At 30.3% G+C, this 27936-nt stretch overlaps 3 protein-coding genes and 1 non-coding gene across 4 annotated transcripts; 1 reads left to right on the top strand and 3 right to left on the bottom strand.

The window, feature by feature from the left end:
* On the bottom strand, positions 1-715 carry LOC110614802 (zinc finger protein 11). The gene has a single exon (XM_021756466.2). It carries the CDS (start codon positions 713-715, stop codon positions 143-145), a length of 573 nt encoding a protein of 190 aa, XP_021612158.1. The 3' UTR covers positions 1-142.
* A 1813-nt stretch (positions 716-2528) lies between these two features.
* Positions 2529-5424, top strand: LOC110614801 (cell division topological specificity factor homolog, chloroplastic). The gene is made up of 2 exons (XM_021756465.2): positions 2529-2695; positions 4486-5424. Exons 1-2 carry the CDS (start codon positions 2603-2605, stop codon positions 5086-5088), a joined length of 696 nt encoding a protein of 231 aa, XP_021612157.1. The 5' UTR covers positions 2529-2602; the 3' UTR covers positions 5089-5424.
* A 413-nt stretch (positions 5425-5837) lies between these two features.
* On the bottom strand, positions 5838-10891 carry LOC110614800 (F-box/kelch-repeat protein OR23). Its single transcript, XM_021756464.2, has 2 exons — positions 9597-10891; positions 5838-6352 (listed from the first exon to the last, which is right to left on the bottom strand). Exons 1-2 carry the CDS (start codon positions 10565-10567, stop codon positions 6061-6063), a joined length of 1263 nt encoding a protein of 420 aa, XP_021612156.1. The 5' UTR covers positions 10568-10891; the 3' UTR covers positions 5838-6060.
* A 5653-nt stretch (positions 10892-16544) lies between these two features.
* On the bottom strand, positions 16545-16618 carry TRNAN-GUU. The gene has a single exon. It is a non-coding gene; the product is annotated as a tRNA-Asn (tRNA).
* Positions 16619-27936: the final 11318 nt, after the last annotated feature.

Raw genomic sequence — 27936 nt, 5'->3', positions numbered from 1 at the left:
CACCCCATAATAATCAATATAATTAACTTCTAAAGCAGCTTCTATATATATAACTATGGTGTTGGTGCCTGAGACTGCAGTACTCAAAGAAGCTAATCAATGGATCAAAGACAAAAAGATCATTTAATGTTTATTAATGAAACTAGAAACAACCGAGTCGAAGCTCCAAATCCAAAACCTCCTTTGGATCTTTACAGCCTATCTCCAAGTCCAAGCTTATAACTTCATTTTTCTTCAAAACCTCAAGCTCATATTTCTCTGCAAAACCCTTGTTGATCTCTTCAACCTGAACCACAGCTCTCACGCTCTTCTTCTTTATTAGATCTTCACTCAGTTGAGTAGAAGAAGAGAGTTGAGGACATTCAAGGGCAGCGGAGTTCTTAGAAGGTGATGAAGAGAAAGAAGTGAAGGATGGGGAGATCAAGGAATGGTGGTGAGTACAAGGGTATGACAAAAAATTTGCTGAAGTACTACGAGATGAAGATAGAGATAAAGAAGAAGAGGAAGAAAAATTAGGTTTAGGGTTTTGACATCCAAAAACCCATGAAGGTAGCTGTATCAACATGGCTCTATCTCTCCTATGGACGTTCATGTGACCTCCAAGTGCTTGAGCTGAGTTGAATTGCCTCTTGCAAAAGCTACATGTGTAGTTTCTCTGAGGCCATAAAAAACCGCTTGAATTGTCTCCTTCACTGCCCAAGCTAGTCCTGTCCATGGCCTAAAAAAGACGAAAACAACAAGAACAAAATCTATATGAAGCTCAAAAAAGAAGAGGGGAGAGAGAACTTATATGGGTTATTATGAGATGAAGAGTTGGTTCATAATGAAAGCTGAATTCTGAAAGTTGAGAGAAGCTAGAAACTGAAAATCCCATCAAGTGCACTCACCTGCAAATGTCTGCTACCATAAATGGCTATTGCTTAGCTAAAGCAATGTAGAAACTTAGAGAGTGAGTGTTGTTCCTTTTTGCTAAATCTAGGGGAGATCTAGTGGATATTAGCTTGCATCAATATTTAACCTTTACAATGTCAAGTAACTTTTCTTTTCAAGACAAAAGGGAACTAAACTAAGGAAACTTGTCACTGTGTACTGTACACATTTATGTGTCTCTGCAGTTGATAGGATCAAATCCCATGGTAGAGAATCAAATTTGAGATACCAACAGAGAATTAAGGTAGTTAATTACACTTGTAACAAAGATTGATTATTATGTATGTGTTGAGACAAAGAAAACAAGAGGGTCAGGAGTCGGCCTCTTGAAGAACTTGGCAAGAAATTAAAAAAGCTCACAGGCTCTTCCCAAACATTCAGAAGAAAGAGCTGTGAGATGGGATAATGTGATCAGTGAAAAGCACCAAAAAGTTACGTAAATAGAAGAAGTCTCAATTTCTGGTAGTATGATTCGTTATCAATCGCAGATCAGATATGTAAGAATTGAGAATGAAGTTGAGTAGGAAGGAGGCATTGTTATACTAAACCTATTATGATTGCATGAGCTCTTGTCTTGTTCACCTTACAACCCAATTTTATTTAAGTTTTTAGGTGACACTCAAGGAGTTATCATCATGTAATTTCTCCTTGGTTAAATTTTTAAATTTTTATTAATACTAATAATAATAAAATAAAAGATATTAAAATTAAAAATACAAAATATATCTAGTAGTTTAAGCATTTCCAATTTTATTTTTTAAAAAAATTTTAGCATAGTAATTTTTGTTTATAATAGTTAAAATTCTAATACTATTAAAATGAAATAAAATATCAATTTTAAAATTTTTTAATCAAAGTAAAGGAGTTGTAAATAATAGTTTTTTACTACCTTAAAATAAAAATTATAAATAAAATAATTAAATCTAATAATTATATACTAATATTTTAAATTATAAATGATTAAATGTAATTTATCATTTAAAATTAGTAATTTTAAATAAAATAAAAATATAAAACTATTAGTATTTTGATATTCTTATTGCATTATATACATATTGTAATTTTATTATGATAAATATTTAAAAAATATATGTTAAGAATAAAATATAATAAAGTAATATATTTTCTTAATTTATAATATTTTATTTATAATAATAAAATTAGTGAATAAAATAAAAAAAATCATACTAATGTAATATATTTTCTTAAGTTTTATTCCGTTATAATTTTTATAGCTAATTTTAATTAGATAAAAAATATAAATATAATAATTTAGTATTATGATAATAAAAGCTAATAAAGATTATATATGTGTAACACTTATAGTATCTTAATAAATTTAAAAATTTTTAAATTCTAATTTTTTCACCTCTAATTTTTATTTAAAAAATATTATATATGAGTAAAATAAATCATTAATATGGACCACAAATATAAATAATGTGTAAAATAATTAAAAAAACAGTAACGAATTATAAATTTCACTAATTAACACAATTTTAACTGATTTACTGCGCCGTTAATTCCAGGCGAGATATGCGCCAATCAAAACCTAGGCCTAGCCAAATAAAACGACGTCGTTTAAACTGAAACACATCACAGTTAGAAGGCCGCGTGAACACAGTGGGACTCTAGTAGGGAGACGGAGAGCGAGCAAGTGAGCGAATCCAAAATGGCGATATCGGGAGATTTCAGGGTCTCTGCAACACTGGCCTCTTACAACAAGCACCTTCTTCGAAGCTCTATGCCTACTTCAAATTCAAAGGTCATCACCTTTTTTTTTTTCTTAATTCGATTCTTCACCCACTTGCATTTATAATTTGTCTCCATTTGCATCTACTTTCCCATGGTATTGCGTAATTCTTTTCATATGTCTTCTCATAGGTGCAAATAAGCCCAATTCCCAATTTATCCGCTTGTTTAGCGAGGAAAACTATGATATTTAGAATGGGAAAACCTGGGATTTTCCCGAAGAAAAAGAGCATGTCTTCCTACTAGTCTTTATTTGGTTATACCAATCGGTCAATTATGGTAATAGGTTTTTCGCTCCATATGGTGATGTGGGTTTATATTTAACCAACGTATTTTGATATTAATGTGATTGCTTTGCTCGTAGGTATATCCAATTTTATGGATTGGACATTAGCCTAACTTAGTTTTTTAACATTTGTCTTTCATTTCTTTGTTTTCTTAAGAAACATTTTGTTGAGGTTTATATAGCATTTGGAAAGTTACAGTATTTAGGCAAGGCGAAGAGGAACTTGAATGTGGCCAAAGAAAACCAAAAAAGTGCTCCTCAGAAGCTGCTTATGATGAAGTTTTTGGTACATTGTTATTGATGTATTTCTAGCACCGACTAGAAGGAAACAAGTGTAGTAAATTTGTTCATATAAGATAATTTTATATGGGATTTATTTCCCGATTCACACATACGTGCTCTAAGGATGGTTGTTTCATGCAAACATCCATTTCTATGATGTGATTCTGGTGTCAAATTTACTTTTCAATACTTTCGAGTTTCGACCAAAACTTGGTCAGCAGGGTTGAGTGGGATTCTGCTGATAATTTTACAGAAAAATAATCCACCTAATGTAGTCTCATCTGCTCCCCCCCCCCCACCTTTCTTGTTGCTGGGCTTTGGATTTCTCTATTTAACTTGTCAGATGGTAACCAGAAGGCTTGTCACTGATTGTACCTCTGCTATTCCTTCATATTGTTAGCAGATTCTTGACTATTTAACTAGCACAATCTGGGAGATGGTTATTTGATTGTATAGTGTTTTGTCTTTTCATGGTTTCCTTGGAATTTTTGGCATGTAGCTTCCTTCCAAGTATGGTTTTATTCAGGAAAATAATAGGATTAGAATGGCTGGTTTTGATAATTAAAGCAGGTTGGATTTGCTATTGGAACTACATGGTTATGATAATTAAGATGAGTGTCTAATCATATCCAAAAATTATTTGGATGAGTAGGCTAATTACCTACTTTGCTTATGTGGTTGGATAATACTGTAACAAGAGTTTGAGTTTGATGGCCTATTCATCTGCTGAATGCAATTGAAGGAGCAGCTCCACAGCTAGAAGGATATCAGGTTTCATCTTGTATTGCTACTCCTTTTAATATGTGAACAGTTTATCCTTATGGTTGTGATTTATGAGTGGAGCCCTTATCTTTTGAAAAAATTTCCAGCTTTCGTTCTATGAAAATGATGTTCCAAACCATAATGCCTGACTATTTTAAATAGTATTAGAAATTGTTATACATCCTTAACTAGTTTGGGATTAAGACTTAGTTGTTGTTCTAGAAATTATTACATATCCAATCGAAGACAAAGGATGAGGATCAACCAAATTCTTCCTTGGTAGTTTTTGTCCTGGGCCTACATGAGCTTCGTTTCTACTTTAGTAAACAGCTCACTCTTTGTTATTTGATTTGATTGTATATGTTAAATGTTGAGGGTAGCTAGAAGAATTCCAAATGCATATTTCAGTATTTTTCAGAAAGTAATTCCAAAATGTATCACTGTGATCAAGTTTTTCATGCTGTAATATGCAGGTAGAGTTCATTGGTTTTCCTGGTCGGGGATCTGGCACATTCCCAAACATACACAAGTGGCCTGGTATCATGCTTGATAGATGTAAAATTCAGGATCACTCTAGACGATTTTCTGGGATTACTGGAGATTATCAGCTATCTTCGACCCCAATTAGTGATGCTGCTGAAAGCTTTCTCCTAAATGCTATAAACATGAGCTTCCTTGAGCGTTTAAACCTGGCATGGAAGATAATATTCCCATCACCAGCACGAAGAAAGAGCTCAAATGCAAGGATTGCCAAACAGCGGTTGAAGATGATTCTTTTCTCTGACAGATGTGCTGTTAGTGACGAGGCAAAACAGAAGATTGTAAGCAACATTGTGCATGCTTTATCAGAATTTGTGGAGATAGACTCAGAAGATAAAGTCCAGCTGAGTGTCACTGCAGATCTTGATGTTGGGACTGTGTACTGTGTTACAGTGCCTGTACGAAGGGTGAGGCCAGAATATCAGGATGCAGAAGAAATTGGTACAATAACAAATATTGAGTACAAAGATACTGGAGAAACTTCTGGTTCTGTGGATGTCCGATTTGATTTCTTCATCCCAGATGAAAGAATATAATAAAACAAAGTGTCGGCGAGTACCATCCTTCCATGTTTGGATCTTTAGCTTGGGAGATAAGCTTGCAGTTCTGTATATATGAGAAATGCATGGTAGGCTATTGAAGATTTTCCTGTTTTATTTTTGCAGTTAATTGAATGGCTGGTTAATGACGTTAAAGCATGTTAATAAGCATGGTATTTGAATCCTGCAACGGGTATTTCCGTATTTACCATTGTGTTGGATGAGGTTTTTCACTCTCGGAAGAAATTTGTAAGTTGTGAACTTGAGTTCTGGAGACGACCGACATTCTTGTCATTATTCACTGAATCTCGTAGTTGAGCTTTTTTATTTACCTTTTTTTTTAGCCGAAAAGGTTAGATGTTCATTATCACACTGTTTAGTTGAAGGTGACGAGTGTCTTTAAAGGAAAGGCGTAAATAAAACGAAAGTGTAATGAGCTCCAAATAAAAGGTCCTGAGCCCCATAAAATTAACTTTTCCCGGCAGGATCTGCATTATTCTAGCAATTTGATTTGATTTGAAGCTATTGTTTGTTTAAAAAGTTGCAGATACTCAGCTTGATCTGTTAGAAGAATTCAGTTAACTAATATAACTAAACTAACCTTAACAAGTTAAAATAAAAATCAGACTATCTTTAAAAATGGATTTTTGTTTCATTTTCCAGTTATACATTTTATCATGCATGATTGACGCGATCACACGCACAATCAGCCAAAATCATATCAAAAGTGATATTGTATTCAAGTAGCAAAAACAAACTATTGGTATTATTGCACTTGCATCTGTTTAAGAATGAAGTATGGTACAATAAATCGTAACACCTTACTGATCTGTACATTAACCTATACCATTTACTTTAAGGAAAGAGAAAGATAAAGTTTCTTATCGCGCAATAGAACATACAAAATGTAGCGACAAATGGGCAACTATTTTGATAGTAATAACCTCAATGATCGCAAAATGTAGCTGTCTACAATTGAATGGTGCACATAACTGCTGTATTAAAATCTAAAGGGCAATGAAATGGTGGCTTTGTAATGAGTGATCTCCATGTCCTCTTCCTAGGTTGATAAATTTGGATGAGAAGTGATCCTGCCCTCTTCTGCTGTCTTGACCTTCGACTTTCTGTTGTATCACCTCCTTTCAGAAGACTCAATACATGCAGCTCCCCATTCAACACAACAAAACCACATGACGAGTTGCAAGGAGCTTTTCTTGGTAAACCAGACTCTTTTTGCCAAGAGTTTGATACCAAGTCGTATCTGTAATGCAGAAAAACATGGATGTGTAATTTGTGTATCATCAAAGAAATTTCCAGAACTTGGCACTTGTAACAGAATAGTGATCGTATAAAAAATTTGTACAGGTCCCAAATTCTGCATCACTTTTCTCTTTTATCAATCACAGTTTAACAAATGTCTAATGCAGTAACAAAAAGCTTGAGAAGAGGCAAGACTAGAGAAATTAACAGTCTAGATTGTACAGGGGTCTTAATCAGGGTATTATTGAGCAATTTGACAATTTATAGGGTTTATAAGGTCGTATGAGTTTATTCAAGAGAAACAGTTGCTTGGTCCTGCAGCTTATCATTTGTGCTGTAGCATCTTGGTCTAAATCTATAATCTAGAACTATTAAAACTATCTATTAAACCATACCTCAGCCACATCGACCTGCAGTACCGATTGCTCAGCGATAGGTCAGCACTGAGGACTTTTAGGTAGACAACTTAATAACTTCCATCCGATCTTCAGTTTTGCAAATAGTTAAGTTTTAGTTCAGATCTGAATTTTGCAAATAGTTAAGTTTTAGTTCAGATCTGAATTTTTCCCCCATGAAAAACTTAATTGAGACTCTCACTATGCACACAGTTCTTACTGTTGTTCAATGTAATTGTAATAAAATAATTTACTATAAATTACACACTAACCCTCAAATCATCTACTACTAAAGACATTTTGAAGACTAAAAACCCATGCGTATCTTGCCATCAAGTAGATTGTGTAAAATGTTATAATCAATCAAATGATAACTTTAAGTTCAGCATTCTAACACTTCTGTAACTAAAGAGGCAGCAATAAACAGTGAAAAGGAAAACTAAATTACTGCCTCCAAAAAGAGGAGAGGAAAGGAGGACATTGCATCCAAATCCATAATAAAGAAAAATATCAATTTTTTTTTTTGAACACCCATATGAAAGATATGATCCACCTTATATCATGGCAGTAGTTCTCAACTTACCTCTTCCATACAGTATTTTAAGTTTCAAGGAATTTGTGAAATCAAGTGAATTCCAGCCATGGCTTGGATATCAGATCTTAAGAATAGAAATGGTTTTAGAATTTATTTTTGAATTATGGAAATTACCCAATGTAAAATCCCGATACTAATGATACTAACTTGAGAAATAAGAATAAATTTCAAGCACATAGTGAACAGTGGAAAAGAAAAAAAGAGAGACAGGAGGACTACCACATATCCTATGAATAGTGCCGTCCCTCCTGGAGGGACACCAAGCCAGTGACTTACAGTCAACAGCTAAATATCCTCACAGTGAACAACAATAACTTAAAGTAAAGAGATAATGTTAATTCCCCAACCTTTTATAGTAATGAAAGGCTAATCAACAACTTCATCACAGGGAGGGGAAAAAAAGATACCCACTGGTGTCGCATTCTGAATCTTATTATGAATAATTCTTGTTTTACCAACTGTAAAGCAATGGTGGGGTCATTAACTTTGTTGGCACATTATGTAAGATTCTTCACAATTACCTGAAACAAACAGACCAGTCCGCAACCACATCATAAGCAGTTTGTGGTATAAACTGAAAAATCAAACTGAACCCTGTTTCAGTTTTTTTTTTTCTTTTAATCATGTGGTCCAGTAATATGTTTTTAATAATTTTGGTTATTCAATTTGATTCTGTTATTTTCAGTAAAAAGCAAAAAAAACAGAACTGGCAATTTGTTATGAATTCAAGCAAAGAGTTGAAGAATAGCAACGTCAACCCAAGAGTTATGGATGTAGGACCAAGTTTACAAGTATACTGCAGAAGAAGAAGCCGAGATGGGATTTTGGAAAAGAGTATTCTAGAAGAGTGCAGCTGGATGGATTGGGTTTGTTAAAGGGAATTAGGGAGGGAATGCCACCTGGAGATGCTAATGAGAAGGATCCAGGTTTACTATATGTAGAGGGTTATCTCAACAGCAAAAGGATATCGTTTCTTGTTGTAATTGCAGCTATGCTGGTTCGGGAATTGAATTCCTGGCGTCTACATGACCATTTTGATCCTTTCTTTCTTGATTGTGTCAGTTAGTTCTTAACCCAAACAATATTTAAAAAGGCATCCAGCCATTTTTATTGAATATATAGCATTACATATCCTCCATTATTCTTCTGTCTTTTCTAGAAATATATTCATCAAGTTCCTAACTCTATCACAATTCCCCACTCCATTAATCATTCATAGAAATCCATGCTATTTGTATTTTTCTTTTCTTCTTGTTCTTGTTCTTTACCTCCAAGGCTCCACCTCTACAATTCACTTTGCACCAGAAAGGAGACTCATTGGCTGCTTTGCATTGCAATTCGCAAATCACCAGGGACCCATCAGATCAATGAGTTCGTAAATTGCATCTCCACAGCAGTTCCACTCGCTAGAACTATAAGATCCATGAGATTACATCACAGAAGTGGAGAACTATTGACATAGAGATAGCACCAGTGAAGACCCATCGCACCATCAACATTGCTGCTCTTCTCAACCCATCAGTGACATGCAGATGCAATCTCCTCGATGGCTAAGGCAGCTATGCCTCATCTATTTTGTTGAATTTGGTTGTAAATATTGTTATATTGTTATTAATTGATTATTTGATTCAATTTATTGGTGGTGATGAGTTGATGATTGATTTTATTATTGTGATTTGTGAATATTTCAATTGATTGCATATGTGAACTGTCAACATTCTTAATTGTGGGCTTGTTGCTGTGAATTTGGCATGGCTACTACTACAAGTAGTACTGAGAAATGGGATAGGGATTTGTGCAGCAGCACAGGGAAGTTTAACAAAAATGTTTATGCTGTTGGGTTTACCCTCAAACAAATGATTCCAAACTAAAATTAACTTACTCATTTGGTTTTCTCTGTATTCAGTTCGGTCTTGATTTGTATTTTAAAAGATTTCGGTTTTTCAGTTCTCCAATTTGGTTTGGTACCAAACCGAACCGACCAAATACTCTTCCTAACTATTGATTATCATTAATTCATGATAAAAAGATAATTTATTGAATTCACTAATGCATCAAATTATAACCAAGAGTCATAGCTAGATCAAATAAAACATGCAAGCCAAAGCACAACATAAGTAGAAACATTATTCGCAAGTGAACTCCCTAAGTCAAATAAGAAGCAACTCTCGACTCTAGAATAGGATAAACATTAAGATAACACGAGGCTTCAACCTTCAACACAAAAGGTACTAAAAAAAAAAGGAGGAACTCACCTGAAAATATCATTATTGTCGAGCATAAAAACACCAGGCTGGTCCCATTCATAGTCCTCAACAACCACAATCTTCCCAAGCCTAGCTCTTTCCCCTTCCCGCCACATATCCCCAAGCTCCCTCCACTTGCCACACCCATTCTTCTTGACACCCATGACTACAGCATCCTTATAATATTCGTCCACAGGAAACACTCCAGAAATTGTCCGGGACTCCCCGTAACCTCCCATCACCCAAAATTCCCTCTCCTCTCCACTCCCTACCAAAAACCCCACGCAACCAGCTCTATACCTCGGCAACCCGTCCATTGCCACCCACTCATCCCTCCCCACATCATACTTCTCCACCGAACTCATCCGACTTCCTGCTGCTCCAAACAACGTATGCCTCGACCCTCCCCCAGCCACGATTATCTGTCCCAAATTAGGGATGGCGGCGCAAGCAAAGGAACCGCGAGGGGAGAGCATCGGAGAGAGTTGGTCCCACGAAGATTCAACGAAATTAAAGCGGAAAGCGGAGGAGGAAGGCGAAGGACGATCCATAGGGAAAGACCGGGTGTCGAAGAGAGACCCACCAAGAACATAGAGATTGGGACCCAGAGATATGGAGGTAAAGTTACAGAGTCCATAAACGTGAGGGTTACAGGGCATGAGCGGGAGCGGACACCAAGCGAGATTATTCGGGTCAAATAGGTAAGGGGAAGAGATGGAAGGGTCCTGAGGGAATATACAGAGGAGATGAGTGAGATGGCGGAGGTGATGGCGGAGGGAAATTAGGGTTTTGGAGGAGAGGAAAGCGTACCATGCCTTGCAGGTGCATTTGATACGAGAATGGTGAGAGTAAGGAACCATGGAGAGTATTTGCGCTGCGATGTCGTTTGGGAGGCCAGGAATCAGTGTCAGAGCCTCATCAATTGACAGCAGTGACGGAGATGCCGAAGACGAAGAAGACGACGACGGAAATAGAACCATTTCGATCAATCTTCAATTTTCGATAAAATAAAAATCAAACAAATCGAGCCAAGACACACATATCTATCTTCCAGCCTACCAATCTGAATCTCTATAAATTAAATATACACCAAGGATCAAAGCTCTGAAAGAATTGACAAATTCAAGAAGAAGAAGAAGCTTAAAACGAAAATACAGGTCTCTATCTCTCTCTATTGCTCTCTTTCTGGAAATTTGAAGATCAGTAGTCTCTCCATAGAGAAGCAGAAGAGGAGAAATGGCGTTTCTGTTGCTTATCGGCTAAGCTTTGTTGCACTTTCCAGAGATGAGGGAAAGTAGGGCCTTTTTGGCGTTTTCTGGCTTTTCTCGTGTTTGAGCGGTTTACGGTTAATGGACACGTGGAAGGCCGCGGTTAACGTGGTTCGGTTTTTCTGTTCACCTGTGGACAGAAAGGGAAGGGAAGTGTGGAGTAGAGCTGGCCAAGGGCCGGTTTCCGGCCGGAATTGGCGGTTCAAATCGATTTATAGATAGAATTAAAATCGATTTGATTTATGACGGTTTGAAAATAATTATTTTAATAATTTTTATTTTAATTAAATTTAAATTATAAATAATGAATTTAATTTCGATTTAAAAAATTAAAAATAAAAAAATTAAAATAAAGTTAAATAAAATATAAATAAATAAATGAATCTTAAATATTGTTGAATATGTATTTTATTAAATAAATAAATAGTATAAAATGTATTTATTTATATAATAAAAAATAAAATTATATTGCATATAATAAAAATTAAAATTACATTATATTTAAATATAAATAATATTATTTATAAGTAAAAAGAAATTAATTATTTAATAATTTAATTTATTTATATATTAATTTTAAATGACATAATTTTATAAAATAATTTATTTTATAAATAAAAATCAAACCAAAATTGAATTCAACTATCGATTTGAACCGTTATTTTTTATTCGATTCACATAAGGATACAGTAACCCACCCTTTAATCAGTTGTAGCCACATTTACATGGAAGCCATGTAAGAGCGGTGCTAGGTGTGAAATACTTGTTGGTTTTCCTAAGCATAGTAATTTAGTTAAGTTGATTTTTTTCTTAAAAAAAAGTCTAATTTTTTGTATAAATACATTAAAACAGAAAGAGACACTTAAAAAAAACGACTTTTATTAATGTTAAAGTTTGTAATCCCCTATCTCAAAAAATTTTTTTTGACAAAATTAAAATTTATTGGTTTTTTTTTTAAATGTATTATTAAATGGTTATAAACCTTAATATAATAAAAATTTTAATAATATTTTTTTATCTTATTTATAAATTTTAATTCACTTACACTCATAAATTTAATTTAATAATAAATACATTCGAATTCTACTCTTTAATATTTAATTTTCATTTTAAAAAATTAAAAAAAATAAATTTATTTTTAATGGAAATTTTTTCCTATAAATTTTCATCACAAAATATTTAATTTATTATGGAAACTTTTGAATTTATTTATTTACTGTATTATATAAATATTATATATGGTTAAAACATTAAATTTGCATTTTAAATATGAGAAAAAAAAAAACCAAACAAAGATGAAATAATAATAAAACAACTCGGGATTCATGCATTAGTCTAGTATAGTTTGCGCCCAAAATACAAGGCATGAATCAAAATGATGTCTCAAGGACTTGAGGTTTGACATAAGCTCGTGCACGCCACATATTATGACTAATAACATTCAATTTCATACCTACAAGTCTCTTTCCTTCAAGCTTCATTCGATTTTCAATTCAGAAAAATTCCATTCAATTTTTCTTTTTTTTTAATTTATTATTATTTTAAAAAAAATATCACAAGTCAAATCACATGTACATCAAAACAAGCTCTCAAGTAGCTATATATATGCTTATGTTTCTCTTCTAAACCATATGCACTCAGATTATCATTATTATTATTGTACTCTTCATCTGAAAATCTTTTCCTTGTCGTTTTCAAGAAGCTACGATGAGGCATCTGAATCTTCTTCTTTTAGCTACAATTTTGGTTTTTCTGATGAGCATGCAAGCTCATGAGGCCATTAGGATTCCCTTTCCTCATAAAGAAGGAGGTCCAGTGGTTGAAAAAGCAGTCGGGTTATTAGAGTCTCTAAGGACTCCAGTTCCTCCTTCTGGACCCAGCGGCTGTACTCATATTCCTTCATCTGGTGGTATATGTGTGAATGAAATGAACTATGCCGGCCGGACTATGGCTCCACTGCTTCCGCAATCTTCAGTTGGAATCTTGGCTAACAATGAATGAAAGCATTTGTTGCGATCATGTCCTGTGGTCCTGCTATATATTACCGGCTTATGTAGTAGATTATCAGTCGCTAGATTTATAATTAAGAAACTAAATACTCTTGTACGTACAAAGAGCTGTACGTAATGTACATGAATAAATTAAATCAAATGCATATGGCTTCTTTCTTGTTATTTTTATCATCTTTTTTTTTTTTTTCTAATTTGATCACTTTGTAATAATAATTAATATTATATTAAGAAACTAAATTATTTATCATCCGTACTAGATTGTTACATGCATCTCCACAAGCCTGACCAAATCCTGTAAAGCAACTGGACATATAAGATCCTCAAATTCTGACAAATTCTAGCTCATCACCTCAACCTCAAAGGCTCAAACTCTAGTTAATAACTTTTAGCATAGGAGGAATGTCCATGCAATTACTATTCTCGGGAAAAACTTGTCCAAACTCGATCCAACATGCACATCAAAACAATAAACCTATTTTTACATGTGGATCTCACCATGCAAGTTGTGTTTGTTAGATCTATGATGAAACACAAATGGTCTATGGTAGCGATGGTACTCGTCACTGTGCTTCTTTTGAAAATGACCACCGACCTAAAGGACAAGCTAGCTTCAGGGTTCTGCCTCAGTCAATAAACACGTAGCTGCCCAGTCTAACCCCATGGTAAGCACCATATGGTAGATGGCTGCAACAAGTTTTAGACTTTTTTCATTCTTCTCGTAAAGTCAACCTCATTCTGCATGATCTTATGATTGCAAGATGTGGAATTTATTTTGGATGAAAGAGTCTATACGTTTTTTGTGTGGAGTGCTTGCTGGTGAGAAATGACGCCAAGCTTCTTTACTTCTCTCTTTAGACTTGACAAAACTGAAATATAAATACATGCAATTTTAGTGGGAATTTAAGCTTACTAAATTAATTTATGTGGGACTAGATTTCAAATTTTTGGGCTCAACTGACAATCCAGCTTCAGAAATCTTCTATGGCGGGCAAGCAATGGTCAAGAATTCGATTGGAATATCTGATTAGAGACACAAGAAGGAGACTGTGAAGCTTGAAGAACATGATGTCCACCTTGGTCCTTGAACTCGTGAGTCCCTTGCCCTGATGATCGTGTTGTAACCGCTTCCTCAGACTCGATGATTCCACCAATCTGCTTTCCCCGTAGGCTCGACTCAGCGTATTATATCTCATATTAAATTTTTTTCATAGTTTTATTAATAAAATTTCTTTCTCATAAAAAAAAGTCAAACGCATTTAAGCCATGTATTACAATATAGAAATAATAATACTATAGTATATTAAAATTAATATATCGCATTAAAAAATTTTATTGCTATATCAACTAACGTAAGATAATAATATTAATAATTATTGTAATTTATATATAAAAATATAATAATAAATAAAAATTATATATATTAATAAAAAAATATTTTAAGGGTAATATTTATTATTATTAATAATTATTTTTTTAACAATAAATATAATTTTATTACAAACACTTTCATAGTATCAACATATATCAAATCAAATCTCGCAGTTATAAATTGTAGCATTAGATACAGCAGCAAAACAATGATCGTTGCATACAGCTATTATAAAATTATGATCGCTACTAAAAAAAATAATTATTAATAATAATAAATATTGTTATTAAAAGTTATTTTATTGGTAAAAAATATATAAAATTATAACTAAAAGTTAATTACTTAAATTATTTATTAATAAATTACAATTAGATTGTAATTTTTATTTTAAAATTAAATGCAAATTAATTTAATAATTTCTTATCACACTATTTAAAATTAAATGAAAATTTTTTATTGCATTTTTCACTCTTATTATTCTATGAGTAATTAATATAATTTTTCTTTTATTTTGCTTCTTCTAATTTCACTTTCTCTTCTTTATTATATTAAAATTAAATATTTTATTTACATATTTTAACTTGAAGTAGATAAAATCTCATGCACGTTTGAATTGGTCTATCTTATTAAGTATAAATTTATTTTAATACGATAAGTTTACTATTTTATTAATTTTTAATTTTAATGATTTTTTATTTTATGCTATTATTTCCTATAATTTAATTATTTTTAGCTTAATTAATTTTTTTGAATTATATAAAGATTAAATATAATATTTTTTGATGTTATATTTTATATTATATTTATTTAATATATATGGGTGAATATTCGATCGGTTCAATTTAAAATTAAATTGAAAATTGATTTTAATTAAAAATCGAATCAAATCTAATTATTCTGATTCAATTGGATTCATTCATTAGTACCGGTGGTTTCAGGCAAATTACTAAATTGAGTCTTACAAAAATGGTCCATGGTAGCCATGGTACTCGTCGCTACCTTCTTTTGAAGATGACCACTGACCTGAGGAACAAGCTTCTCACTTTCCTAAAATAAACCCATCTCCCCACAGAGGAAACCTAGACGAAAGTCTACAGGGTTCCGCCTCAGTCAATAAACACGTAGCTGCCCAGTCTAACCACATGCTAAGCACCATATGGTCGTTGGCTGCAACAAGTTTTAGACTTTTTTTTTTTTCCTCGCAAATCCACCTTCTGTATGATATTATGACTGCAAGAAATATGAAATTTATTTTGGATGAAATAGTCTAATACGTTTTTGGTGTGGAGTGCTTGCTGGATGACGCCCAGCTTCTTTGCTTCTCTCTTTAGACTTGACCAAACTGAAATATACATACAATTTTAGTGGGAATTTAAACTTATTAAAACCAATTTATGTTGGACTAGATTTCAAATATGTTTGTGCCCAACAGACAAGCCAGCTCCAGAAAAATCTTCTAGGGCTGGCAAGAAATGGTCAAGAATTCCGTTGATATATTCCTAGATTACACATTACATTTTACTACGGAAACTCGGAGATTCAACTTTCAACACGTACCCATATCTTTTCTTTATTTTATTTTTCTTTCCTCTCCTCGTGAGCAGATAAATTTCTATTCAATAACCAACATTGTCAAGATTTGAACTTTAAGCACTAATTAAAATCAAATGTCACATGGGAATCAATACTTACAAATACTAGGAACATCCACTAGCTCATTACTCCAACAACGTGTTGCTTTTCAAAATAATTTATTGCAATCCAATAAATTAAATAAAATAATATGATTTGATTTACGAATTAAAAATATCTTACTCAATTAAAAGATTCATATTCGAGTACTCGTATCTCTAATCTCTTATTAAAATAAATAAATAATCACTTTTTTTATGATTTTTTTTATTTATAATATATATATATATTAAAAAATAATAATTATACTTTACTATTAATAGATGAATAATTAAAAAATTTAATGTTATGAATAAAATAATGAAATATAACATTATAACTAATATATTATAAATTTGGGTAATTTGGTTAATTCAATTATCAAATAAATATAATCAAGCTGAAAATTGAAAAACTAAATATATTATTTATCTAAAATAACTGAATTTTATTAATTGTATTCAGTTTTTTTATTACCAAATAATTAATGTACATAACGGTCTTTTCCTTCTTCTGTAATAATTTTTTATTAAAAAAAAGAGCGACTTGACATTGAGAGTATCTCTAAAAGGGAAACAAGAAAACAAAAAAGAGCGACTTGATATTGAGAGTATCTCTAAAAGGAGAGCAACAATAACGCTAGAAGGAGGGCTTGAACCTCCGACCTTGTGGTTAACAGCCACACGCTCTAACCAACTGAGCTATTCCAGCTGTTGTTGATATTTACTGCGTCCGAATTATATTAATTTAATAATCATTTTATTTTTTATTTTTTATTTTTTATTTTTTCGTTGAGAAAAATGTATTAGTTAAAAACGTTAAAATTTTATTTTAAATTATTTTTTACAAAAATTAATTTGCTTACATAATAATTTTCTAAAATAGAGTTTTTTAAGCCTTAATTTCAATACTAAACAATGAATTATACAACAACAGTATGATCATTCAACCAACTCAATACCTTAAAATTAATATGTAAAATAGAATTCCTCAACTCTTACATTATACAAAAATAGTCATTAAATTATCAATATTTGTTGTTTACCCATATATATATTTGTCTCATAAGATACTTTGCAATGATACTCCGCTGCTTTATAAAAACCATTTGTATTTAAAAAATATTTTTTGTTAAAAAATAAAATAATTTATTTTTTTTTATTATTTAATTTTCATCTCATTTCCAAACTATTAGCTCCAAACTTGTTATAGATAATTTTATCATTAGCATATCAATTCACTCCCTCTTTCACAATAAATTTTAAAGATATATTTTTTCTTTTTTTTATTCATCTTGTGTTGCTATATAAGTCTTCATTCTTTTCTATTTAAAAAAGTTTCTGATTTCTTTACTATCTTTCAAATACTTTATTTTTATTATGAAAGATGATTAAATAAACATAATTTATTAAATTTTAATATCATTAAAATCAAACTCTACTAAAATTTATGGGTCAACAATGATATTTTTAAATAATATGATATTAACATGATATTCATATATTAATAATATATATTTTAAAAATTCTAATTCTAAATTTATTATAAATTAACGTGTTAAACCGTTAAAACTGATTTGAATTATTTATTTAGTAATTCTAAAGTAATTATTATATAAATTTTATATTTTTCTTAATTATAACTTGTCGATGTGAGATACTATGACATAAAGTATAATAATAATAATAATAATATTATTATTATGAATAAATAAAATTAAACTATACATTTTATAATTAAATTAATATTTTTATAAATAATTAATAAATACAAGTATATATTATTTTATTTATTAATATCAAAAGGCATGAAAGTAAAATAAATAAAATTTCGATTTTAATAAAATTGTAAGAGGAAGAATAATTTTTTTTTCAAATAATAAGTAAATTTATATTTTTAAAAAATTTGTTTATAAAAGTATTTTATTTTTTGTTAAATACTACATATAAAGATTTGAGAAATCCAGCCCTTCAAGTAACTTTCACATCTTTTTAGGTTTTTATTTTATCCGATGTGCATTATATATTTTTATATTTATTATAATATTTATAATTTTTTTGTTTATATATATATTATAAATTTAAATTATAAGAAAAAAAATTCAACTAAAAGAATTTAAGCCAATTTTAAAATTTTGAACCTATTATGTAATATTCTAATAGAATATTATTCTAGTAATTTAATATTTAATGTAATTTTTATAAATAAAGTAAATTTATTATTAAAAAGTTATTTAATATTTTATTATTATCTTTTAATAAATCAAATGGTATTATTAATTATCTTTAATAAAAATTAGATCACCTAAATGATTTTAATGTTTTTAAATTTTATTTAAATTTATAAAAATTAATTGAGTGGTTAAATGAATCACTTATTATATGATCAAACTTAATTTCCTTATTTAGAATCAAAATTTTTATAATAACTCAATTCAAATCTTTTATTTTCTATTAAATTTATTGCTTGAAATAGAATAATTCATTTTCTTACCTTATAAAATTTTCATTTTTTTAAGAAAATGAAATCATACTCAGAATTCACTTAAATTCTGGGAGAATAATTTATTTACCTTTTAAAAAATAATTATTTAAAATTTCTTAATACATTTATTAAAAATTTTGGAACATATATATATAATTAATATAATTAATAACTTCCTTAACTTACTTAACTTCAATCAAGCAAGATCTAAATTAACTAGATTTACATAAATTTATTTTATTAAATTAATTTTGTATAAAAAAATAGCTAATTAAAAATAATATAATTGCACATTATTTATACATCTCATTTATGCACGTTCTTAATAAATTTTAAAATTAATTTAAATAATATAATAATAAATAATAACAATAATGAAGTGTAGTTTTGTATTGCTAATGAATTAGTATTAAACAAATACTTATCCTATAATCATAGTTTTATTAAAATTAATAATAATTTTAATTTATTAACTTTACTCAATAAAATAAATTTACTAATGATAAATAAAAATAAAAAATATAATTAAATATTAGATAATTGAAATAATATTATCAATAAATTCACATTAAATTTGAAACAAAAATAATAAAATCTCATCTATTGATATAATAAAATTTAAATTCGAATAGAGAGCTAACTTAATCAATCAAATTAAAAATTTTTAAATAATAATAAATTACTATGTTATATTTTAAAAGTAATTAAAATTAAAGTAAAAAATATGTAATTATCTAATCTAATTAAGAGTGTTTTAAATATTTCTAATATTCTTTTTTCATTATCAATATCTCTCCGTCATTTCATCAAACAAAGGGAGAGGGATAAGTGAGAAAAGAAAGAGCAACACTTTGCATTGCTAAGTGTAGAAGAGGCTATGTTCCCATGGACACATTGACCTTCATTACAACTTTGAATCTCATTTTCTTGGCTGCTGCTCGCAGCTATATTTATTATTTATCTCCTTTTAGAATTTTCACAATGTTCAGAATTTAATTAATTATTTTTTTTCTTAAAAAATAAAAATCAAAGAAAGAATAAGCATACATTTCTCGGCGTAGTAAATATGTGTTCTGAAATATTAACCAGAGTTTGGCTTTCTCTGCATGCATGCATGCATTTTATTATAATTTGTGCAGCCACCTTTTCTTCACAACTCCATCTGTTATTGACTTGAACGATTTCTATGGTCTCATGTTACTGTTAATTTCCCATCTTACATCATTAATATAAAGTTAGGATTTTAATTAATTCATTAAGATAAGTTATGTACCTTATAAATGCAATATTATTGATCCACGATATCATGCATCTTAGTGTAACACTAAAATAAAAATTAACAAAATATAAAATTTCAAATTATCATTGATATTATTCTTTTGTTAAAATAAACTTTACAATTAAAAAATAAATAAATAAATAAAAGAGCAGAGTTACTGAAGATGAATTAAAGAAGGAAATAATGAGAGTAATTACACCAGCAGTTCGGGTGACAAAAAATTGAAAATTAGCTCCAGAAGGTCCACTGCACATGTACGATTAATAATTATTAGGTTAAGAAGATGAATCTTGTTTAGTATCGCTAATGGACGAAGCTACTGCACCGTCCATGATAAGGTTAGGAAACGCAGAAGGTACACGTCCAATATGATTCCCAGCCACTTTCCTGGTGCAAATGCCTGAGCCTTGTCCAGGGACGTTGCTGCATGGATTGGGACGAGAACTTTGCTGTAGAGATTGAAACAGTAGCCCTTCCTCCATTTTCAGCCATTGCTGGTCTCCCAAGGGCCTCGTTTCAGCAGCCAAGAAAAAAGATAAAAACAAAACAATCACAAAGATGTTCTTGTTCTGGAAGAAGACAGAGAAACCCATGTTTTAACTTAGTTACTGACGAACAGAGAAGGACTTTTTTCCCCAGAAAAAAAAAGAAAAGAATCTGTAGAAGTAATAAAGGGAAATGATTTATCAGATGAGATTTAGTTTGTTAAATATAATGGGGTTATGAAAGATGAGCCGAAGTGGTATTATATAGAGGCCATGGGTTTGAATGAATGATGAAGTAGACAGGAAAATAAAATATTGTTATAAAATTTGACTGAGCCATGGGGTTTGAAGGTTGAACCTTTAATATAGCTAGGAATTAATCAACACACGGTATGTTGCTTGGACCCTGATGTATGTGGAGAACGTGACCTGCGAGTTTATATTTCTTTTTTTTTTTTTCCTGAAAAAAAATTGTCCTTAAACCTCTCCTCTTAATCGATAAATATGTTACAGATTGTTCGGATAGAATCGAACCGATGAATTAGAATTCAGATTTTTAAGTATTAATCAACTCGATAATTATTAAATTAAAATTCATATATTTTAAATTAAATTTTTTAAATTGAATTGTTCATCTTTAATAGAAAAAAATCAATGCGTTGATGTTGTGACTTGATTTTAGGACTTTTTAAAGTAATTTATACATTTCTTACTACTTGAATTATGTATATATGTTTAATATTTTTAATATTATTACAATCAATTATAAATATTTTTAATTTATATTTATATAAATAAATATTAATCTACCATCAATTAGTAATGTTAAACTGGACTGTCCAATCCGGTCTAGTTCGGTTGCATGGTTGAATTTCAAAACGAATCAAATAAAAAAGTTCATTAAAAAGATAGCTTTTTAATATTCAGGCTCCACCCGCAATGACTCTGCCAACAACTCATTTTTTTTAAATTAAATTAAAATTAAAAAAACTAATTAAATTCACCCTTAATAAAACCTATTAAAATTATCTAAATAACTAAATAAACTTACTAAAAACTATACAAAATAAAAAAAATATTAATCAATATTATTTTTCATTAAATTAACAATTGTTAAATTTTATTTAAAAAATTAATATATCTTTTTTATCTATCTGTTATCTTATTTTTAATATTCAATCTAATTTGCATGAATTCAATCTTAAAATAGCCGGATAAAAAAAGTCTGTTTTAAAAACAATCTCAAATATCTTCTTTAAAATAACAAGTAATACAGGCGATTTCAAACGGTTGGAAGATTTAAACTCATTTTGACAGTAATACGGCAAATAATTATAAAAAAAATTAATAAGCATGTATGACTTATTTTTTAAATAAATTGAATTATTATATTTTTTATTTTTTTATTAAAAAATATTCAATTCAATAATATATTAAATAAACTTTAAATCTATATGAATTGAAATTTAAATTTTTAATCCTTTATTTTCATATATTTAAAAATTAGGTTACATTTAGATATGTAATAAATTATTTTGGCTTAAAATCAAATCGAATTGAAATCAATTTTTTCATTTTTAATCAAATCAAACTAAAATATATTATTTCGATTTCAAATTAAATCAAATGGAAATTAATTATTTTTGCTTTAAATCGAATTAAATTGAATTTTTTAATTTAAAATTAAATTAAATTTCAACTATTGAAAACTAAATAATTAATATTTTGTAAAACAAATTGAAGTTACAAGAAAATCGAATCGAACCGAAAAATTAATTTACGTAAAATTAAAATTAAATTAATTTATAAAAAAATTGAATTGGGTAACAAAAAATTTAACCAATTTATAAAATTTGAACCGGTTAACAAAAAATTGAATTAAACAATTAAATTAAAATATAACATTATAATTTATTTTCTAACGATAGTATTTGTGTTGTAGAACTTTTTATATTTATATAATTTATCGATACTTATAATTTAAGTTGAGAGATTTTTATAAAAAAAATATATATGCCTAACATTTATTTTAAAGCATCAACATGTTATTAAAATTTGGCAATATTTATAATTGATATCGGAAAATATATTACGTTTATATAATTTGTTAACCCTTATAAATTATGTTGATAAATTTATATTGAAATATACCTATTTTATTGTAAATATTTAATTCATGAAATTAAATCATGCTGTAAATCATGAAATTCATGAAATTAATTCATGAAGTTAAATTTCAAACAAATAATAAATTTATTTATAAAAAATTATAATAACATATTTGGTATAAATTATATTGTTTGTCACTAATATCTATTAATAATAATTAATATTTATTAGTAATGATTTATTGCAACTAAATTATTAGGGACGAATTTACGTATCTGCCCTCAAATCTTAACTAAAAAAAACTTTGCTGTGGCCGCTGATAAGCATCATGGCCCATCAAGTTCGACCAATGACTAAGTGGCAAGATGTAACTTGTTTTTTTCAAGAAAAAAAAAAGACACTTAAATTTAAAGCTATGACTAAGATGTTTTAAATTACTGAATTAAGTAAGGCTATGAAATTGAAATATTCTTTATTAAGCCTGAACGTGGAATTTATGGTTACGTGCATTTGGTTAGGTGTCCATTAATTATGGAATTTAAAAATCATGTTATTCTCATCTTTGTTTGTATTTAATACTTTCTTCTTTTTTCTCATTCACAAATATTCATGAGGCATGTTGTTTCACATTGATTTCAAATGTTTTTTTTTTTTACAATTTTTTTTTAAATTTTCGTGTTCATTTATGAAATTAAGGTTTTTTTATAAAGATATTTCTAAATATTAGTTAATGTAATTAATAAATTGTCTTTAGAATAAAATTATTAAATTATTTGAGTTTTAACATTTTATAAAAAGAACATTTTACTAAAATATTAATCTAATAAAATAGAACTGATTAGATTATATTAAGAATTTTAATCAATAACGTTTAATTAAAATAGAATTAAAAAATAGAAGTCAGAAATTTTTTATTGAATTATATAAATTAAAAAGTGTTTCAAATGATTAAGAGAAGAACTATTTATAATAGAAAAATCATAATATAGAAAATTATAAAAAAAATTTAAAAAATAATTAAAATGCAAAATTAACCATTGATGGAATTTCACCTTGAATTTTGTAACAAGTTTATGGCTTCGTCACACTTTTGAAAGTCGTGTGTCTCGAAATTCTCTTTTCGAAAAGCTATTATAAGTCTCCAACGGATATCGGCAGCAGAAGTCAAGTCCATTCCAAGTCTGGCACAGAATCTAAGACTAATTGCTCCGCATCATTCCCTTCCACTTAAATTCGTTCTGGAGTTGTTATTAGCGGCAATTCCCTTCCACTTAAATTCATCATCGAATTGTCATCAGTAAGATAATACTGAAATAGTTCCGCCACATTAAACGTCTTGAAAATTCTCATATGATCTGGAAGTCAAGAATATAGACATTGTCATTAATCTTCTGAATAATCCAGAATGGACCAATCTTTTTTTAGTCAAGCTTTTTTTGTCCTACATCACGTTCCTTGTGCAAATGCACCACAAATTTGATCACCGATATTAAAGGACTTGAAACGCCTATGTTTATCAGCTGCAACTTTATACTTGTCATTGACTTTCGTAAGGCATTATTGTACCTATTTGAAAACGTCCACATGCTGATTTGCTAAGTTGTTTGCTGTAATACTGTTATGAAAACTGTAGGAAGGGCAATAAGATCAACTATATGCAGAAATTTTTCTGTACACAACTGCAAAGATCCCAAGCATTTTTCTTATCACTGCAAATGTAACATAGAAGATTGCCAAGAGTGTGGTTCACAACATCAGTTTGGGGATGAACAGTACTAGTGTATCGAAATTCAATCCCAAAATGTTCCATTAAGTCACCCAAAAGTGAGCTAGAAACTTCACATCAATGTCAGAAGTAATGGTCTTAGGGATGCCATGTAAATGAACAATCTCATTGAAAAATAGTTTTGCAATATGAGAAGTATAATTACTTTTCTTGCAAGGAATGAAATACACCATTTTGGAGAACCTGTCAACAATAATAACAAAAATGGAATCAGATCCACATTGAGTACGTGGAAGGTCAATAACAAAATCCATAGACAAGTCCTCCCAAGGATATTCTGGAATAGACAATGAAGTGTATAAACCCGTATTCTATGAATGAACCTTATGAGTTTGACAAACTGGACACTTTTGGACCATCAGACCTGTATAATTTTTCAATTGTGGACAATAAAAATGCTCCTCTAAACCAGTAATAGTCTTATCATGCTCCAAATAACCACTCAAACCTCCTCCGTGGACCTCTCGAATCAATTTTTCCTGCAGAGAAAAAAGAGGAATGCATAACCTATTCTCCTTAAAAAGAAATATAACATGTATAAAAAATCTATCAACAGGCTGATGAGTTTGGATCTTCGCCCATATATAAGCAAAATCATCATCTGTAGCATATAAATCATTCAGAAATTCAAAACCCATGACTCCTGACTAACTGTAATCAATAAAGTAGCCCTCCTACTCAAATCGTCTGTTATCTTATTACTATGGTCAACCTTATATTTTATAACATAATGAAAATTTTCAAAATAAGCTGCCCATCGAGCATGCATCTTATTAACATATTTTTTAGTCTTAAAGTGAATCAAAGATTGATGATCTGTGTGAATAATAAACTCCCGCCCCATCAGATACTGTTTCCATGTTTTAAAGGTCCAAAACACTGATATAAATCCTGCTCATAAGTAGACCACTTCTTCCTAATATCATTCAATTTCTCACTAAAGAAGGCAATAAGCCTATTAGATTGCTATAACGCACCGCCAATCCCAACTCCACAAGCATTACATTCAACCTCAAACAGTTTACCAAAATCAAGTAGAGCAAGAATAAGGGTAGAAGTAACCTTATCTTTAATTTTCTCAAAACCCTCGTTGGTAGTATCAGTCCAAGTAAATATCTGCACTCTCTCTTTTTTCAAACAATCTGTGATAGGGGCAACAATACTACTGAAATTTCTGATAAACCGCCAATAGAAAGTAGCAAGTTTATGAAAGTAGCAAGTTTATGAAAGTTGCGAACTTTTGAAATATTTTTGGAAATGGGCCAGTTCCATATTGCTTCTACCTTCTTCAGTTTCGTATTGCTTCTACCTCCTTCTCATCAATATGTATCACTTCTGTACTAACAATAAATCTAAAAAACAGCATGTGCTCTATCATATAGATGCATTTTTTAAATTAATAACCAACTCAATTTCTTGCAAGGTTGTCATGACTTGATGGAGGTGCTGTAAATGTTCTTCTTCGTTGCGGCTAAAAATCAAGATATCATCAAAATAAACAACCACAAATTTGCGTAAGAAAGGATGCAAAACCTGATTCATAAGTCGCATAAACGTGCTAAGTATATTCATCAAACCAAATAACATAACCAACCACTCGTACAAGCCTTCCTTAATTTTAAAGGCTGTCTTCCATTTATCTCCCTCCTTAATCCAAACTTGGTGGTAGCCACTTTTAAGGTTGACCTTAGAGAAAACTTTAGACCCTAATAACTTATCCAACATATCATCTAGTTGAGGAATAAGAAATTGATACTAAACCGTAATTTTATTGATGGCTCTGCTATCCATACTTATTCTCCAGGTTCCATATTTCTTTGGAACCAATAAGGTAGAGACTTTGCAAAGGCTAATACTCTCCCAAATGTGCCTCTTCTTCAATAACTCTGCAACATGCTCTTGAAGGATTTCGCTATCTCTTGGACTCATCTTATAATGAGGCAGATTTGGTAATTTAGATTCAAGAATGATATCAATCCGATATTGAATATTCTGTAAAGGTGGAAGCTTTGAATGCTCCTCCACTATCCTAAGAAACTCCAACAACTCTTTGACGGATGATGGTAAAGATGGTGCATCCTCCACTTTACCTTTTTCTCTCACCAATAAAGCTAGTGTGGCTCCAGATTGTTCAATTGTGCCTGATAACTTTTGCACTCCCGTAGAGACAGCAACAACAATTTTTCCTTTCACTTTAGAATGTTCGTAGAACTAGAAGACAAAATAGTAATCTTCTTTCGATTCTATGTAAACATGTATGAATTCTCTTTTCCCTTATGCAAAGCATTAACATCAAACTGCCAAGGATAACCTAACAAAATTCCACAATAATCCATAACCACAACATCATAATTAATATATTTAATGTAAGATTTACCGATCGAAATAGACACACTGCAGATTCTATTGACTTCAATTGTCAGACATTCTTTAATCCACCTAACTTTGTACGGGAAGGGTGAGGCTGAGTAGACAACTGCAGTTTCTCCACCAATTGCTTAGCTATCAGATTCTCACAACTGCAACTATCTATAATTAGCTTGCAAATCACTTCTCCCACTGGACACTTTGCCTGGAAAATCTTTCTCCTTTGCTTTTCATCCTCCTGTTTCGTCAAGCATAAAATTTTCATCACCGCATAGGTGACCTCTCCATCTTCAGAACTAGCAATAGACCCATCATCTTCGTCCACTTCTCCTTAGATTCAATACCTCCTTAACCACATTAACCTGTTGACGATCATTATTAACTCCTCTGCATTCTGCACAATTATTCGATCAATATCTAAGTTGCTTGCAATGATAACATATGTCTGTTATAACATATTCTTCCGCTTTTTTCACCATCTCAATGACATCTACCAAAGTGAAAAACGCAACTACTCCCATCATACAATGAATTTTTGTGATTCAGTTCCCTCTGATAATGAGCAATCTGCTGGGTTTCATTCTCACAATTATCGTACCTCGCCTGCAACATAAAAAACTCCTCTATATATACATCTACCCTTCGACTCCTTTGAACACAGTCATGATACTAGTTATACAAAACTTGGGCATGATGACTAGGCATAAATCACTGTTCAATTATTTGCTTTATCAACAGCTAGTTTCGTATAGGTTTCGGTCTTCTGCGATAGCGTTCGTTTTGAACAGAATTCCACCATGTTGCTGCATCACCCTTTAATTTATAAGCCACAATCGGAATCTTTCGATCCTTATCCACATTCATAATTTCAAAAAGCCGATCAACCTTTACTAATCAATCAATGATAAATTCTACATCCAACAAACCAGAAAATTTTTGAAAGTCTATCTTTATCTTGTAACCTTCATGATGATCCTGTTAGGGATTTGCGACTATAGGATTTAGAACTAGCTGTGGGCGTTCGACTGCGGTGGGTTGATTTTTACTCCATTGTAGGACTAACTGTCCGATCATCTCCCTCAATTCTACTAAGGATGCCTCAATTGCAGCAAGTCACGCCTCTTGATTGTCAGCTATGAATGAACTTCACTATAATACCAATTGAAATAGGACTGATTAGACTCTGTCAAGAGTTTTAACCAATAATGTTTGGCTAAGATAAAATTTAGAAAACGAAAGGTTAAAAATCGAAATTTCTTATCAAATTTCTCAAAAATTGAAAAGTGTCTCAAATAGTTAAGAAAATGGTTATTTCTAATAGCAAAAACCCTAATATAGAAAATTATGAAAATTTTTTTAAAAATAATTAAAATGCAAAATTGATTCTTAAGTGATGAAATTTTCGCCTCTAATTTTGTAACATACCTGTAGCCCTTGTCACACTTTTGAAAGTCGTGTCTCAAAAATTTTTTTTAAAAAAATTATTATCGACCTCTAACAGACGTCGACAGTAAAAGTT

This window comes from Manihot esculenta, chromosome 5 (genome assembly GCF_001659605.2).
Source record: "Manihot esculenta cultivar AM560-2 chromosome 5, M.esculenta_v8, whole genome shotgun sequence".
NCBI classification, from domain to species: Eukaryota; Viridiplantae; Streptophyta; class Magnoliopsida; order Malpighiales; family Euphorbiaceae; genus Manihot; species Manihot esculenta.
This window is presented reverse-complemented; position numbering and strand designations above follow the sequence as displayed.

Bases quoted from the DNA above. Each gene is read 5' to 3' on its own strand.
- LOC110614802 (XM_021756466.2), bottom strand. From the start codon at position 715: ATGGACAGGACTAGCTTGGGCAGTGAAGGAGACAATTCAAGCGGTTTT.
- LOC110614801 (XM_021756465.2), top strand. From the start codon at position 2,603: ATGGCGATATCGGGAGATTTCAGGGTCTCTGCAACACTGGCCTCTTAC. The intron at 2,696-4,485 runs GTCATCACCTTT...TGTAATATGCAG, and splicing joins TGCCTACTTCAAATTCAAAG to GTAGAGTTCATTGGTTTTCC.
- LOC110614800 (XM_021756464.2), bottom strand. From the start codon at position 10,567: ATGGTTCTATTTCCGTCGTCGTCTTCTTCGTCTTCGGCATCTCCGTCA. The intron at 6,353-9,596 runs GTGAGTTCCTCC...TCTGCATTACAG, and splicing joins GACAATAATGATATTTTCAG to ATACGACTTGGTATCAAACT.